This window comes from Columba livia, chromosome 6 (assembly GCF_036013475.1).
Source record: "Columba livia isolate bColLiv1 breed racing homer chromosome 6, bColLiv1.pat.W.v2, whole genome shotgun sequence".
Taxonomy (NCBI): domain Eukaryota; kingdom Metazoa; phylum Chordata; class Aves; order Columbiformes; family Columbidae; genus Columba; species Columba livia.
In genome coordinates, this window is record NC_088607.1 from 20,503,670 (window position 1) to 20,521,782 (window position 18,113).

The following is an 18,113-nucleotide window of genomic DNA, read 5'->3' on the forward strand; positions in this document are numbered from 1 at the left end:
TTCATGATCACTGTTTTGTGTTTGCTTAGGTAAAGTTACACCTAGTTCAAAATTATTGTAACCGTTTTGAGATATAGGATCTATATCTTCTTATCTTCATCAGAGCACTCTCTGGACAGCAGAGCACATTCTCTATTGTTGGGTTACGGCCTGTTACATACTGTTCCATTGTGTTCTGCAGAATAATATCGTGTTTGCTCTCTCATAAAGTCAGCTGAAATTCTTATATATGCTTTTCTTTAAAAATACAGTCAGTGTGCGTCCAGTGAACCAAATTTAACATTATTGCTTTGTTTAACAGCTTCAGCTTGTATTGAAGATTTTGCTAAAGCCTCTTTATTTGTGCAGCACTGTTGATACCAAGACAGTCTTGGGAACAGCATGCTTCTTTTAACTATGGCTGCATAAGACAGAGAAAAACAAACCAACAAAACACACAAACCTTTTTTCCCTGCTTGTCTCACTGAAATATCACTTACTGTTGGTTTGCTGTGTTTCAAAGAAATTGCATAAATTAGTTGAAATTAGTAGGAATTTTTCCATTATTGAGATACCAGCTATAAATTCTCATTCTGTGCACTTCTTAAAACAGTGTTCACCAACCATTAAGATAATCCTTTTTCCTGGTAATGGAAATCTTCATAGTTTTCCTCTCAATTGTCAGTTGTTTTTGATAGGTTTATTGAGTATTTTGGATAGAAGTTACTTTTAAGGTGTCATTTCAGCCTCATGTCCTGTTTGAGTTCTGAATTTACAGAACTAAAGACTTATATACTGGTTTTGCTTTCCAAGTAGGCCTGATTTATTTTTTCACATAAATATATTTGTACATATTTTAATTTGTCTGTACATAAACAGAATGTCAAACACCTAAATCCTTCAGTGCTCCTGCCCCTGTTCTTTCTAGGGTCTTGCTGTTTTGCCATAAAAGGACTGACATTTTCCTTTGTAACATTAACCACAGGCACAAGTACTTCAACTGAATATTTCAACAGCTCTTGATTTTTTTTTTTTTTGTTTTTCTAGGCTGTCTTTATAGAGCAGGGAGGATTATTGTTGCTCAGTTGTTCCATCAGTTTATCTTGCCCTTGGGCTGTTGCACTCAAGTATGTTTGCCCTGGTGTTTTGCCATCTCTTCCTGGAGACAGTATAGCCATTATTCTCAGTTGGGTAGGGCTTTCGTGGAGGAGCTTTTTTTTATTTCTTACTTGCCAGAGTTTGTTGCCCCTGAACACACTATTCCAGTTGCACACTGCCAACATGAGGCTCCTGGCTGTGCATGAATCTGTAATTTCCCTTTTCCCCACGTTATTTATTTCTACAAAGGTTATGACAGACCCAGCATCATACTCATGTCACCTGCTAGTTGTCTGGGAAGACCATGGGCAAAAAGACGCCTAATAAGTTCTGTGTTCTTATGCGCAGTAATTGCATTCTCACTACTTGCCAGTTATGATTGAAGTCTGTATTTAAATCGACAATGGATTCTGGATTCTGCATAAAACTCCTTTTTTTGTTTTTGTTTTTCTGTATTTGGAATGATAGAGAAGTTTCCTTTAAGCATTCAGTATCAGGCTTGGGCCTTTGTTCTTTCCTCAACTCTTTCTGCATGATCCATGAGAAGAATATTCCTACTGAATTAACACTTCAAGTGCTGTGCTTCTCATGGCATTTGTGGTGTACGCATGGTAATGTATATAGAGGTTATAAACAGAAATGCTGTAGAAGTTTGTTTGAAGCTAATGGAAGGGTTTGAGGGATTGTGCTTTGACATTCGCAAAAATGTATGTAGCTCTTCATCTTCTAAACTGAGTTTTGAGAGAATGTTCCCTTTAAAAAGAAAAACCTCTTGCTGGTTATCATTCCAAATTGGTGGTCTTAAAGCAGTTTCTGAAACTATTGTGTTTTGTTATATTCACAGGACTTAATCCATACCTGACTCTAAATACTTCTGGTAGTGGAACTATTCTCATAGATCTTTCCACTGAAGATAAGGAATTTCAATCAGTAGAAGAGGAGGTATGCCTTTCTTTGTAGTCTCTTGGTATTTTGGTTATTTTTACTAAAGATGCAGGTAAGTTGTCTAGTAATACTTTTAACAGTGCAGTAAACATTGCTAAGCTAAGAAGAACTTGCATAAGGATACTTTGAATTTCCAACTTTGACTGCACCCTTTGTAATCTGTGCTCATTACATCTGTAACTTTTTTCCTATGTTATTACTGCTTGTAGCGTTTTTAAAACCTCTACTATACAGAAAAGCACTTTGATGTAACACAAAAATTCTATACTATCGATTGCCTGTCTGTTATACACAGTTTTAAGTCACTTCCTTCCAAAGTGTCATAATCACACAGGACAGAATTCTGAAGAAGCGATATTCTATATAGATGAGAGAAAATCTCTTTCAATTTGAAAACTCGACCATAGACTATTCAAGATATGTTTTTAAAAAAAACTGAAACATTAAACCTGTGCATGTGCATCCACAAAATCTGGCATTACTTAACATATCATTGCCTAAAAATTTCCTGTATGATTTTTATATTTTTGCAAGATAGAATTAGTTCTTTGGATTGACTGTTTGAAGGATATATGTTTTGAATGTCTTCTAAAACAAAGTGATCTTCCTTAAAATTCTCATTCTTCAGATGCAGAGTACGGTCCGAGAGCACAGAGATGGAGGACATGCTGGTGGAGTCTTCAACAGATACAACATCTTAAAGGTAGCTGTTGCTTTTTTGTGGTCCATGATTACACCTTTAGAGTTTTGGTTGAAAATAAAATGTCCGTGAACTTGTTCTAAGATTTGTTTGTTGAGTTCCATAATGTGATAAGATGTCTTGTTTTAAAACATGCACAGGAAAAATACCGTCTTCCAGGGAAATTCAAAGAGTAAGATTATACAGCAAAACTGCTTATGGGTTAATAGTCTTTAAGAAGTTTTGTGAGAAATTGACATACAAGGTACTCACAGAAAACTGCAGAATGTTTGAAGAAAGAGACAGAAGGCTTTATAGGAAACAAAAGAAGGTTTCTGTTGAGGGAATGGCAGGCGAAAAAACAGCAAGAAGCGAAAGCAAAACTTCTGAAGCATGGAAGTAAGGAGTACCTGGTTTGATTCAACACCAAAGAATCTTAAGACACCAGGCAGTAGACAACCTTTATTTAAATAATTTAAGGGAATTCTGGTTTGTATTCATAGTTTTTTCCTCTGAATAAACTGTCATTTTCACTAAAATGACAAAGATTTTGATTTGTAGTACTAAGTTTTGCTCTGAACTGATGTTGGAGTTTCCCCAGTAGAATGTTATATCTACACACATAAGGCTTTGCCAGTGTCCAGCATACCTCTGCAGAGGGTGCATCATTTACTTTCTTTTAGAAGTGTTTTAGAAGTCTTCATGGAAGACACTTCGTAAGTTACTAGATGATATTTTTACTAGTGGTTTGGCATCAAGCTGTGTTTGGAGTTATACTCAAGTGGACTTGTGATTAAGCCTGCTAAATTTAAATTAAGGAGTATTGCTCAACAGATATTTAAAATTAGTTGATTCTTAATTAAATGTATAATTGTCATTTACTGAAGTTATACTACAACAGTCAACTTCTGCAGGATAAATTAGAGAGTTTGTGTTTCATTGAGTTCTAAGGAAAATATTATTCTTTAAGTGGCAGCGTTGTGTACTGTGGTGTAGCTGCTATAGGTTAAACATCTGTCAAAGCAAACAGAATTTTTTAGTGTCAGGGAGGAACTTACACTTTGACTGTTTCAGATTCAGAAAGTGTGCAACAAAAAACTATGGGAAAGATACACCCACAGAAGGAAAGAGGTCTCTGAAGAGAATCATAACCATGCTAATGAAAGGATGCTGTTTCATGGTGAGATATTGAAATGCACCTTATGAATTCATCACTGTCAACGGTGTTTTGTTAGAGGGTTTCTACTGGCTCATACGAAGTAAATTTTCTCAGTGGAAATAGGTTCTGGATTTTGCCTCAGTTGTAAACGAGCAAGTGTTTGTATGTATCACAATGGGGACATATCATGCACTGCATCTTTCTGAAATAAGCATCTCCTTGTCTCTCCCCAAAGGAGGCTTCAAAGATCTAAGTGAAAACATTTTAGCAATTATGAAGGAGGCTGCCTTCTTCTTGGTTAAGTTACTAATTCTGTTTTATCAGCTGTATGACCAAAATGATTAAGTGTCAAACTTTATTCTGCTATGGGTTGTTTTGGGGTTTGGGGTGGGAATTTTTGTTTTCTTGTCTTTATAGTTTGATAATTTAGTTCTTGTTCATCATTCCAGAAAAGAGAGCTTGTAATTGGCAAATTAAAGCCAATGGAAAGCTCTCCTGTACACAAATATGTAGTTTATCCTGATGAGCAACTTAAGTAAGTTCACAGTACATCCTTACAATGAAAGCAACGTAGTTCCCAACATAGTACATTACTGTTGGAAGCAGCAATAACACAATAATTAACTGCTTGCCCAAACTTGTAGATATCTAAATCCTGTCTTTTCACTGTGGTCTGTAACCCTGTAAGAGGAAATGGCCTCTTAATGGAAAGAGCTGTCTTTAAAGGCAAGTCTTAAATTAGATCATAACAAAATTATCCCTGGAACAAAGCAATTAATGTTTTATGAGCGTTCTGGGTTGGTTTTGTTTTGTTCTAAGTCTTTTGTTTATATAATTTTTTTTAAGCATTGATATATGTCTTAAACCATGTATACCACTTGCAGAAGATGAAAAGCAATTGTCTCAAATATTATCCTTCGTAGATCTTTGTTAAAAATATACATTTATTTGCTACTGTCCTTTGTATAATACTTCTAGCAAATTGGCTGTGTAAATCTGAGGTCAGAATTGCTGGAGACAGATTTCCTTGTATGTGTAGAAGAACTGTACCCAAAAAAGAGTTGGAAATAGATGACTGAATTGTGACAAAAGTCTCTTATGTACTGTATTTCCAATATTTTACTTCCTTTCTCTCAGGCTCGCCATTTGTAAACGCGATCATTCACAAAGGCTTTGATGAGAGACACGCATATATAGGCGGCATGTTTGGAGCTGGGATTTATTTTGCTGAAAATTCTTCCAAAAGCAATCAGTATGTGTATGGAATCGGAGGTGGCACTGGATGTCCAATACACAAAGACCGGTCTTGTTATGTTTGCCACAGGTAAGTCCTTCAAAAGAATCTGATTTTGCCTTCAGAATTTTGTGAACTATCATACAAGGAGTGACTAAAGTGGCTTTAAAGTTCCACGGTTCTCAAGTAAAAGATGCAAATTATTAAGAGAGTCTTTCTGGAGTTTCACAAACATTTTGTATTCTTTTTTTTTTTTCCTTTTTAACACAGGCAGTTGCTGTTTTGCCGTGTAACACTGGGCAAGTCTTTCCTGCAGTTCAGTGCTATGAAAATGGCTCATTCTCCCCCAGGACATCACTCAGTTACTGGACGACCCAGTGTAAATGGATTGGCATTGGCAGAATATGTCATTTACAGAGGGGAGCAGGTAAATAGCTTTTTGGTTTGGTTTTTCAGACTGTTGGGTTTTGGTTTTGTTTTGTTGTTTTGTTTATTTTTTAAGGCATATAATGTGTTGGGGTTTTTTCTTACTTTCGAAGGTCTAGGACTTGCTTTTGTCTTAAAACAAACTCCAGATGTGGTTGCAGATGAAAGGAACTGTGCTTCCTGAATGCTCCAGGCGTTTTACCTTTGACGTTTTGCCTTTTGTTCTTTGGCATAAATACTTTTTTCCCCCTCTCTAGCAAACATACTGAATTTGTCCAGAAAATGAAATAATAATAAAGAATGTGCATGTCACTCTTTCAGGCTTATCCAGAATACTTGATTACCTACCAGATTATGAAACCTGAAGCCACCACTGAAGCTTAAGACAGATTATTTGTGGGAAACCATCAGACTTTGGATGCAAAGATACCAATGGCTGTTCTCCTGTTAATTACAATGAGTTGTTGGAAAACTTTCATCCACAGGTGGTGCGGTAGCAAATGTGAACAAAATATACCATTTTTGACTTGATAAAGCTTTAATAATGTACAGTATGTTTTTCTAAAATTTCAGAGATGTCCTCTTTTTCAGCACTTTAACAGATACCATTCCAGGCATAAACTGGGGTTTGGCTATACTAAATTATAAAGAAAAAAAAAAAAAAATAACTTGAAACAATGGTTTTATACAATACTGCATTGAAATTTAGCAGAAACTGTAATGCTCTATACAGGAAATCATTTTACTATATTGTGTTCTTTAAAACACTGCATTTACACTGAAAACATTTTCATTTGTAAAACTGTAAATAAGAGCTTTTGTACTAGCCTGGTATTTATTTACATTGCTTTGTAATATAAGTGTTTTAGAACTACAACCTTGTACAAAATGTTTTTTCCAGATATTAGTTTATTCATCTGTGTTTTCTCATGCGCAATAGATTTGAAACGCCAATTTTTTTCAGGGTTTATCACTTATTTGTGAGGGAGACAGCAAATTTTATCTGAAGACATTTAGAAATATCCAACTTTAGATTGAATATGCAAATCTTTGTTCTGTATTTTTATTTATGAAATATACATTCCTGAGAACGATGGGCTATGAAAATAGAGTGCTCCAGCTGAATACTGAAGTGCTTTTCCACCTCCTTCTTTGAGTTGCGTATTTTATTTCTGAGAAATGTCTTCTGAAGTTTTTTTATTTAGGTATAGTTGACCTGTATCCTCACTTGAAGGCTAGTAGACCGTGCAAGTTACAGTTTTAGTAAATTATTTTCTTTGAATGTAGTTGGCAAATTAACCTCAAGGAGGTCTTTCTTGAGTTCCTCTTGCTTACATTTAAGCCAGGAAGTTAAATAGTTTATTCCTAACATGAGGGCAAACGTCTTGGTCTTTTTTGTATGCTTCTTTTGGTAAATTAATCTACCTGTTGGTGCCCTCGGGATACAATTATTGCGAGGAGGAAATGTTAAAAACCATCCTGTCATCTCCTGTGTCTCTTCCATGTTGACGTTCAAGCTGTAGTTGAAGCAGGTGCACAGCCGTGTGTTTGTCTGCAGTGCTTTTGGCCAGGTGGTACTGGCCGGTGCAAGGTTCTGCTCCCTGCGCTCGGCTGGCTGGCAGGTAGGCTGCAGGTGGGATGAGCGACTCTTCCATGGCAGCAGCTGCCTTTGGCAGCTCTGGCAAGACCACTTGGGTGGAGAAAGAGTCCAAAAGGTACAGTCCCCTGTTCAAGTCTCGTTTGAGGTTACTGAATGCACCGACCAGTTCAGTCAGCTCTATCGTAGCTCTCTCATGTATTCTCCTTCTCTTCCATCTGCAGTTTTTACCTACATATTTCAAAAATATGTAAATACAAATTATAGTTAATTTGGGGTTAAAGTGGTTAGGAGAGTATTTTAGTTGTTTTATATTTCTACACTGTCCCAGAAGACAATTTGTTTGCAGGGCATGTTATCATACCATGGTTTTAAATGTAGTAACTGGTCAAGATAATGAAATTGTCTTGCTGATGTGGTGGTTATGTGATTATGCTCTATGTAAAAATGTATCAAACATTACCCAGGTATGTGGGGAATCTGAATAATAAGATTGTATAATTCTTGCAGAAAGTGATATTGGCTATGAATAAAAAAGGCTTTGATTTTTAGGTACTTTCTCCCAGCATGCTGCCTGTTCCTTAGGTATAGTAATGCTGGAATTGGTGTTCATGCAAAATCTGTTAAGTATGTTTAAAACTTTTTTTTGTTACTGCTAAAATGCTTCATTCTCTTTGAATGATCACTTAATGTCTTGTAAAATATTGTGGTATAATAGCATTTTAAGGGGTACCACAATGTTGGTTTTGTCTGTTTGGGGATTTTTTAAACTTCTTTTTTTGCATGACATACCTTGCACTCTGAAGATGGAAGCTGTATTGATTTGATAATACTGACTATTGAGGTGTACCTTTAATCTCTTGTGCAATTAGTTCTGCTTTACTCATTTTGAAGTGTCTTTACATGTACTGTATAACATTCCATATCCATTTAACACTAAATAAATTTCATTCACTGTTTTTTTGGTAGCATGGGAGTAATTATAGTATGTCAACCCATTGTTTTAAATGTGTGTACAGTACTATAACAAACTACATAATTAGAGGCAAAAATAATTGCATTAAATAGCAAAGCTTTTAATGTGGATAAAAAACTGTAAATAATGTGGAAACTTGTAGTTTGGTATATGGCTAACTAACATCTTTAGCTGCTGTTGAAAATGTTTTAATAATAAATCCAAAAGTAAGCTTCAATTTGTGCATTTAAAACTCTGAAACTGAAAAAGAAGACTGACTTGCATTAGTTTTGTAAAATGAGAAGTAACCTGGAAAGTCTTACCTTTCAGATGACTGCAGAGGAAGCAGTATGATACGTACATGAGCAGCAGCACAGGTGCCTAGATCACTTGTAGTATTGCAATATGGAAGTAATTTTATTTCCGTAGGCTCTCTTACATGGTAGGAGGTTTCCAAAGCCAGCCTTGTGTAGAAGATTTGAATAGAAATGAGCACTAGAGGGCAGGAAACCAAATGTTTAAGATCAAGGGTAAAGAAAATCTTTAAAGTATCCTAGGCGTACAACTTCTGATAAAAATGTTTCTGAAAATTCCCCCTATCTAGGCTGTAAAAAAATTAAAATTAACTTTCCATTCTGCATTAGTTTTTTAAACTAAGTAATTAGTATAAAAACAAGTGCTGAAACTAAGCAAATTGAAAATGTTAGGATTTTTTCTTAAAAACTTTACTCATAACTTAGACCATATTTCTTAGAAATTAAAACATAATTTAGCCAGACTCTTCTGTTGTATGTACCTGAAACACTTAGGATTATCCCCACAATGCACGTTCAAGGGGTACGTTGGCACAAATTTGGAACAGAAACAACTCCATATAAAAGGAGTTCCCGCTGTCTTTTCTCCCTGAATTTGCTCATTAAACACAATGCTCTGTGTGCATGTATCCATATGCATGTATATATGAGTACACACACACACACACTTGTTCATTCTCTCACTTCATTCACCAAGAAGCTGAGAAAAACTCTAAAAAGTGATTTCTCCAGCAGGTCAGCACTGTCAGTGAGGGTGCTGCAGCCATTTCCCCTTCTTCTGCCCATCTCCTGAACTTAATGTAGTAGAACAGGTTTTTGCTGGAAACAATAGCATCCCGTGAGCGGCTTGCCTTCTGCCTGCCAGTCAAAAAAATATAAAGGCTTTATTTGTACCCATCTAGTGCAACAACACAGCAAAGACTGCTTTCTCACCTCCAGTGAACGGGTTCTTGGAGCTGGGCTTGTGCACCCACTCAAGGTGCAGTCGGAAGTGGAGACAGTGTCAGCAAGAGACGAGGGTGTGGAGGGAGGCGTGTGCCCCTTTTTGCCCCTCTCCAGCAAGCATAAGCAATGGTACTTCTGAGAGTATCAAGGGCTTTCTTCCCTCTGCCTGTGGCTCAGTAGATCAGAAAAAGCTGCAGGCAGCCAGAACAGAATGCAAGAAAAAGGAAAAAGCATGTAGATCAGTGGTTTGGAGTTAACATGTTCTGCCCTAAAAAGGGACAATGTTGGTAACTGAGAGAAGACAGACAGGAAGGGAGAGATAATAATAGAACTAAGAATAGCCTGTAAAGAAATAAAGGCAAGTTCTACAGACACTAAGAAATTATGGTAGGAATAAGTAATGTAATTATTAGGAGCGGCCAAAATAATCATACATCAACTTCCCAAATTATGTTTGAGTTAAAACAGCAAACAAGTGCTGATGTGTAGACGTTACAGGGATTTCAGAATATCTCCTCTTGAGAGGAACACAGTGTTTCGGAGGAGAAATTTGCAGCCAATTCAAAACATCAACATTAGACCTGTGAAATAATGTGTGCAAGAAAAAAGAAACAATTTAAAAACTGAAGGCAAATGTCCTATACAATAGCCCTTAAAAACATTGGTTTTGAAGCATCAATTATCAGAGACAAGCTGAAAAATGGCAGCAGATAGCATGTGAGTAAGGTATGTCACATCAATTTATCTACCTGTATTCTGTCTAGTGGCAGGATATATATGGAGGGTGTGGGGTTTGGAATTTTAATGCAGCTAGGGAATTCAAAGGAGGAGGTGGAGGTCAGATCCATCGCTCCATCTGTAATCTTGGTAACTGCTAAATTTATTCCTTTGCAACTCAGGTATGTTTCAGCTGGGATCTTCACAGGTGGCAGAGACAAGGACTGGGGTGGTGTCTTGGTACAAGATATGGTATGCGATACCACTGCACAGCGAGTGTGCAGCAGCACAGCTAAGGGAACACTTACGTGCAAAGTTTTTAAGTTAAGGCATTCCAGAGTTTTCAAAAGACTGTAGTAGTATTTGCAAAGCTTAATATTTAAAATAGATTTAAATTGTTTAAGGAGCAAAAGAATATGCACTAGAGCCTAGGAATGTATGACTGAGGCTTTTTATAGTTGGGAAAGGAGCTTTATGTCAGATGATAATAATGTTTACAGATCTAAGTTGGTACATGTGGGAAGGGATTAACACTGAATGGTGAAGCTGATAGAAATAGCCTGAGAAATTGACTTGAAAGTGGTCACTTATTTCTGGGCTAGCAGTGTGTGGTTTTATGTTGTGTAGCTGCTCTTCCAAAAGGTAATATTTTCCAGCAATATATTTGGAAGCGTATTTCACAACAAGAAAGGTATTCAAATTTGTGAGGCAGTGGCCATTGTAGATCAACAGATGTGTATAGAAGTAGAACTTCTTACTAACCTGATAAAGAAGCAGGTAAATAAATTGAGCAGGTAAATAAGTAAGTAGGAATGTCATGTAAATAGAACTGAAATTACATGAACAAATGAAAAAATTGATTTTGTTGCAAAAATTAGTAACAGTAAATCAATTAGTGTATATAATATTTATGACCCAACTGAGGATATTGTATCTAATAGTTCTTAATTATTGAAGTAGTCAAAGTGGAAGCTGACAGCAGTTACATTAATTATTGTTTTAATTAATGAGAGAGTGAACTACCAGGCAGACCAAAAGTATCATTTTTAAATAAATAAATCTTTATATGCTGACAAATTGCCTGATAGATAGCGGTTCCCTGTTTGGAAGTATTTTACTGAAGCATTGCAAACATACAATAGTATAAATTAGATTTGGTTTAGTATTAAATGGATTCATTTTTAATGATATCTATTCATTAGAGCACCTGTTTTCATAAAGGAGTCTAATTCAGGATTTTGGGAAGGAGCTACTTTGGGGGAAGAACCTGTTTAGCCGTAGGTTACTAAAACAAAGATTTATAAATAACTGAGAAACTATATAAATAAGGGCAGTTTCACAGATAGCGTAATCCCAGCAATAACATGAGGCCTCTGAAGCACGTAGTATAGGTTTTATTTAATGCAAAGATTTTAAAACCAGTAACCAGACAAAATAAATATGACTTCAAAATAAAGGGACAATAAGGGGACTAAAGCTTATTTCAAAATACTAGGAATGTGAAAATGCACTAGAAGCTGCAAAAACCTAGGTTTGAAGAGCAGAAAATGTTCTGTATGGGCTAGAGCTCTATGAATGGAGGAACAGGTCAGCACATTACTAGTAAGGTGGATTTCTAAAGGTGCAGAAAAAAAAGGGGTTAAAAAAAAGACGGGGGTGCAGGGGGAGTGACTGAGTGTCTCGGAATGCTGGCAGATAGGTTAGCAGAAAACCTGGTCAGTGGTACGCCAGAAGACCTGAAATAGCCTACACAAAATCAGACTGAAAGGCACTAAGTGTCTTGATTAGGAGACAAAAATAGAGAAAAGGGCTGCTCTTAACTGCAGCGAAGAGTAAGTCGGATTGCTGAATTTCAAGCAATCCTCAAGAGTAGCACCGAGCAGACTGGCCCCAGGGGGGGCAATTCTAATGGGAATAACCAGTTCTAGATAGGATTGGACAAAAATAAAAGTGGAAACCTGCTCTTTTTATGTAATCGGGTGTTAGATCGCATTCCAAGGCACTTCTGAAATACCACCTGCTATTAAAAGTGTACTTAATTAATTATGATTTTGGAAACACCTAATTAAAAGAACAGCTGTTTGTAAAATATAAGAAAGAATTAATAGTAATTTCAGATCTGGACCAATTAAAAGGAATATTTCACACCTACTGTAAATTGAAAGATTTATTCAGGGACATGCGTTAAAACCAGCTTTGGACCAGTTTATGTATATAACTACCATGTGTCTGCTGTAAGGAAATAATCCAGCAGAAATATTGAAATCATGACAGTAATTTACGTGTGGCGACTTTTAATAGCCAAGGACATGTGCAAACTGGTCCATAAATGAACAGTCAAAAATTTAGGCATGCCTGCTTTCTGTCTTCTGAGACTTCCCTCCCCATTCCCGGAAAATGCCGGCTTTTCAGTAAAAAGAGTTGAACAAAATGTGTGAGTTAAATATTTCATGCATCAAGTTTTGGTTGTGTTTATTTTTTTGAAAAGAAGAAAGAGTAACGATGCCATGTTGTACAATTAATAGCTTAAATATTATTATATAAATTGTGTAATTGGGTGCATTGTTATGTATTACAGATGGTTTATTGCAATATCAATAAATAACATTTTCCTTTTAAAAAAAGAAAGAAAGAACTTTTTAAAATAATGTTTAATATGTCTCCTTCACTGGACTGATTTTACCGTATGGATTTCAGGGAGTTTGTGGCTCAGCGTCTTTAACCTACTTGAAATGCTATTAAAATAGTGGGTTTGATTCACTGACCTAGTTTTAGCATAATGAATTTTCTCATCTCTGTAAACACAAAATTGTACATATTTGCCTCAGAATTCTGTTATTCCCAGGGAAAAAAAAAAAAAAAAAATCAGAACTATATTTATATACCCTAATTTAGCGGTACAGGTATTTTAAGGTTATCAACTGAAACAGCTGGCTTCTCAAACTCGAACACAATTCATTTGCCCCTGTTGTATCTAATTCTGGAGGTAAGACGTAACTGGGATTTCCCAGGAAAATCTGCGAATTATGACCTTCAATTTTAAAACTTCCTTTATTTTAGTTTCTTCTTTTTTATAGCATTTTGTCTGTTTTGACTCAGTGGAATTACTTTATTTAGCTATGGCTGCCTAAACAAAAGCCTCACTTCACTGTCACTAGCTCTCCCTTACACCAAGATCAGAATTGGGTTTGACATGTAACACTAAAGGGAAAGGCTGTACACCCATTTTGTGTCAGAATTTTATTTCCTGAGCTAAGCTCTTGCTTGTTCACACCAGGATGCGATTTACGGGGAGGTGAGGGGGGTTCGGGTGGGTAGGCGATCTTCCCGGAGGGGTACCGAGGGGTCCCTATCACGTTCCCCCCACTGTCACTGCTACAGGTGGCTCCAGAGACCCCGCTGCCAGAGATGTCACTAACAGAGTTGCAGCCTGTGTTCACCTGAAAGACTGACCCTCGCGGGTGGCCTCTGGCACCTTCTCCCTTATTACAGCCCACAGGGACTTGCTGGCATTAAGTATCTCAGCTTCTTGGTTCCAAGTCTGCCCTGCTGTAAGCTCTCCACCCGCTCTGAAGAAGCACCAGGAGTCTGTTCTGTGCGGCTGAAGCTTCATGATCTAAAACGTGTGAGTGATGGTGTGGATGGCATGTGACAGGAATGTACACATTCTAAATAAATAGCGATGTCCATAAGGATCTCTGTACCTATAGACAGTGCAGTGTCAGTTTTATTGCTGGACATTCCTGTTTCTCTACAGCATTCTCCATAATTTTGCCTGCTTTCTTTTTTCAGCCCAGCTCTGTAACAAGGAGATTCAACCCAGGATTCTGTAATAGTCATAATGTCTACTGAGAGGCTGAAAGGCATTTCACTTCAGATAAAAGTGAGACTTATCCCTGTAACTTCAAGTAAAAATATCTGCTGTGGCTCTTTACCCCCTGTAAAAGCAAATTAGATTAATTTGGGTTGATATTAGAGAACTTAAACTGCAACTGGTAATTTTAAATCTCATATTTGAGAAGGATAAAATGCGTATGTATTGCTAGAGGTCTTCAATTTGAGAACTTTGCTTGCTTTTAAATAGGGTATTTCTATTCTCAAATCATAAGAGTAAGATCACATCATACTAAAAGATGATTGTCATTTTTAGTAGTTTCTCAAATAAGCAAGCAGTTATCTGCCTGAGAGAAAAGGAACCATGTTCAGCCTGTGTTTATAGTTTACAATTTAAGAAATTAAGTTGATGAACATATAGCACTAATTGTTAAGAACAAGATAGATTAATCTGCATACTAACAATGTAAAATGTATGTGAAATGTATAGCTCCATATGTGGAAAGCAGCACAAGCGAAGACCACCAGTTCTGCCAATCAGTCATTCACGTTTCCCACTGTTTTCTTCTATTGTAGCAAAATGTGAGAAGCTGCTCTCAGGCCACACAAACAATGCTCTTTATTGGTCTTTACTGAGGCATGATCAGGCGTCTATGCTGAGACTGCCAGCCTCAAAGAAGTGCTGCTGGATGACATCTGGCAGCCTGGCTTTGCTACAGATAGATTTATGAGCTGTGAAAGATGGTCAAATTAACATCTTCTGCATTCTTGATAGGATTAGGGTTTCTGGGACATGCAGCCATTTGCATATTGCCCTGACTTACCACATTAGTATTGTGCTTGTGGCTCATTTTAATAGATTTTTGTGGGGGGCTTTCTCCCTTTACATCCTACTGGGTTTAGTTGCTATTGACAGTGATGCAGCTGTGTTGGTTTAACAGACCTACCAGAAATCATACTTCTTGCTCTGACTTCTTCCAGTTACAATCTCAATGCAAATCAAGAGCAGCAGTAGTTGTAATAAGATCTTTCACTCAGGGAAGGATGCTCTTCACTAGGCATGAGATCACACATGAAGTCCCTAAAGAGAGAAGCTCTGACCCAAGCTAACTTTCTACAGCCTCAAACAATTATTAAGTTCTTGAAAAGCTTAATTTCGGCAGTAAAAACTTAACTAAAAACACTGTTAGCATTAAATGTCTGTTCCTTTCTCTTTGCCCCTCCTCCCAAATACCCACAAGACTCACTTCCCGTATTTTTGGCAATGCTGTCATCTAGTGTTGCTAAAATATAGCCTGTGCTTGTCACTAGAGTGGAGATGGTTTCAGGTTGCTGCGTGTGCGCTGAATGTGATGGCTGTACACCCCTCAGCAGCTCCTGGCCTGCCTGGGTGGTGGCACAGGGCAAAGCGTCTTTCTGGGGGACAGGGAAAGGGTCTGGGCTGGAGATGCTGAGCCCGGTCGGCACCGGGGCAAGGCTGGCAGCTGGGGTGGGAGAGGGGACTTGTGGGGCCCCCATGGAATGGCAGAGCAGGCCAGTGCTGGAAGATGCCATATGAGAGCACAGGCCACAGACTGTGGCCATCGCTTCCAGACTCTAGGGTGGCTCTTAGCCTTCAGGTGTGGGTAGGAGTGACAGTGGAGGATATATTATAAAATGCAGTTTAGATGCATCATTGTAACCCCATTAAATGCAAAACCAAAGACTGTGTTTCATTCCGCTTTCGATCAAGATACTAGCAGGGAAGCTATTAGCTCGTGTCAGTGAGGCTATGATGTCTGTCACCACAAAAAAATATCCTATTCTCTTCAATGGTCTAACTGATTGAACTTCTCTGAGCTATCAACCCCTTTAAGAAGCTCTTTTTTTCTGCCCTCTAGTTTTGTTTTCCAGATAGAAGTATGCGGTGTAAGCGAGACACTGCGGCAGGAAGCTGGAAGGCTCACTGCCTCTGGGGCTTGGAAACGACAGCAAGTGGCCAGCCCAAGCCCAGAAGACACAACTTGGAGCATTTACAGGTAGAAGGCAAACAGAACTGCAGTTAATTCTGGGTTACCACACAGGTATCAGGGTTTTGTTGACCTTTAGAGCCAGAGATTCATGGCCCTTCTGTGCTGCTTCTGGGACAGCCTGGCACCCACTAGATGCTCTAGTGAATATGTGTGGGGAGTTTGGTAGTTACACTGGATCAGCTTAACTCTGCTGTGTAATTCAGCATACATGACCTTAAGTGAAACATCGCTGTTAGTTAGTTTGAAATCACCCTTTCTTCAGACCAGGTATAGGAAAGCATAAATAAATGGGTCTTCATAGACCCCTAATTGCATTTAGTTGCAAGAAACTAACAGCTTATGCTGTAGACTTAAAGCCATTTAAAATGAGAATTCACCAGTCCTGACACTGAAAAAGCCAGACTCGCCTGCGTTTGGACACTCACTTCAGCTCCTGTGCCACACCTTCCCTGATAAGGATAGGACCATCTCAGGGTTCTGACCCAGCCAAAACTTATCCTGCCCCAGAATGCTTCAACACCGACTGGTTCTCTGATCTCGTTTGTGATATGGCTGCACAAACACTTGCACTGACATAGAAAGATGGGCAATAGCAAAAAAAGGAGAAGGACAAGGCTGCCTCTTCCAGCTGCAAGGCCAGTCTCTGCTGCCTGCAGCTGATGGCGTAAACAATGTTCCCCAGCCTTGGGATGCCGGTGTGAGATAACCAGATAAACTGCACACACACAGTGATGGGACTTCCAAGGTGCATAGAAAAGAGAGGGTATCCAACAAATCACTATTTCAAATTTTTAAAGGGTACTTATATGTACTTAGTCCTTAGCCTGTAAAATAGTATAAAATAAACAAGCTCTTCTTCAGGACATGATGACTTTTCCAGCCTTGTCTTCTGATTTCCTTACTTCCATTTTTCACACTCACTGCCACTCTGACTTAAAGTTAGCTGGTACCTTCTCTCTAGAGTCAATTACTTTTGCTGCAGGTGATGTGTGGTGGAAATATTGTCATTAACCTCAGGAGTTAGCTCCAAACTCCCAACAAGAAATCTACTCTGCTCTGGCATCTTAGTTTAAATAACTTGAACGGATTTAGCATCTCCAAGAGTCCCACCACACTGTTACATTGTGAGCAAAGAAACTACAGAGGCAGAAACGTAAATGGAGTCTAATTTCCTGCAGCAGCGAAGGGCATAGGGAAGGCAATGAAACCTGCATGACCACGGCATAAAAGGCAGAGCAAGCTGTGACTGATTATTTTCTGGTGGCATTGGCTGTATACTCCTAATTTCGTGATGTTATTTTTTTTTTCTAAGCCATATTTGCTGTGTGGACACATTAAAAGGAAGAAGCTCAGGCTCTCCCCACCATCCTGGCACTGGCAGAGGGAGTCGACCAGAGCCTCTTGGTGACCCACTGATGTGTTGTCCCCATAGGTGCCGCCCACACACGGCTGGCCCTAGCCCCAGGGTTGCCTTGTCTTCCAGAAATGAGAGTAGTAGCCTTTATCTCTCTTAGACCTATAATAACTCCTTAAACCAAACTATTTTTTGTTTCCTGGTACTGTTTTCCTACATGACTATGGCACCGTAAAGTTCCTGGCTCAGGGACATCCATTGAAACGGACTGTCACATTACCGCTGCTATTTACTGTGGACTAATAAAGCTTAAAAAGCCCCCAGAAGCTATTAAGATGCCGCTGATGTGTACGTGTGTGGCGGAGCCAGGCGAGGAGGATGATCATTGGCCCCATGCTGGGTGGGATGACATCAGGCCCCGCTTTCCATAGGGCCTCCAGCTTGCCCCAACGTCTGCTGAGGGTTGCGAGAGAATAGAGCCAAGGGGAGAAAACCTTCACGCTGCACCCTCTGGGATCCAATGAGAACACAGGCAGCTTCAGCTGGGGATAAAAGAACTAAAAGAAAAAAAAAAAGCGCAAAAACAAAAAGAGAGACGCTATAGTCTTGGAGCCACTATTAACGGGAGATGAATCGCAAGGGACCATTTCATGCCGAGGGACTTTAGAGAGCAGCATCCCCAAGAGCTGTTAGCTCTCAGCGAGAGTCACGCCAAAGCCCTTTGCTGTCAGGACAGAAGCATGCATATAAATTTTATACCGTTTGTCTTTGAGCAGAGACAAAAGATCAGCTCTAAATCCTCAACATCTTGTCTCGACTAAAATGAAATAATACTCTCTTGTGTGACTGTCTTGTTACTCTTTTC

The 18,113-nt window shown here is 38.5% G+C and overlaps 1 protein-coding gene across 1 annotated transcript in view; it reads left to right on the forward strand.

The window, feature by feature from the left end:
• Positions 1 to 8,076, forward strand: part of TNKS2 (tankyrase 2) — a 30,088-nt gene extending 22,012 nt beyond the window's left edge. Inside the window, exons 22-27 of the mRNA XM_065067448.1 lie at positions 1,922 to 2,019; positions 2,651 to 2,725; positions 3,776 to 3,881; positions 4,998 to 5,184; positions 5,365 to 5,521; positions 5,842 to 8,076. Of these exons, the coding sequence (XP_064923520.1) occupies positions 1,922 to 2,019; positions 2,651 to 2,725; positions 3,776 to 3,881; positions 4,998 to 5,184; positions 5,365 to 5,521; positions 5,842 to 5,904 (686 nt within the window). The 3' untranslated portion in view covers positions 5,905 to 8,076. The remainder of the gene's footprint in view (positions 1 to 1,921; positions 2,020 to 2,650; positions 2,726 to 3,775; positions 3,882 to 4,997; positions 5,185 to 5,364; positions 5,522 to 5,841) is intronic.
• The last annotated feature ends 10,037 nt before the right edge of the window (positions 8,077 to 18,113 follow it).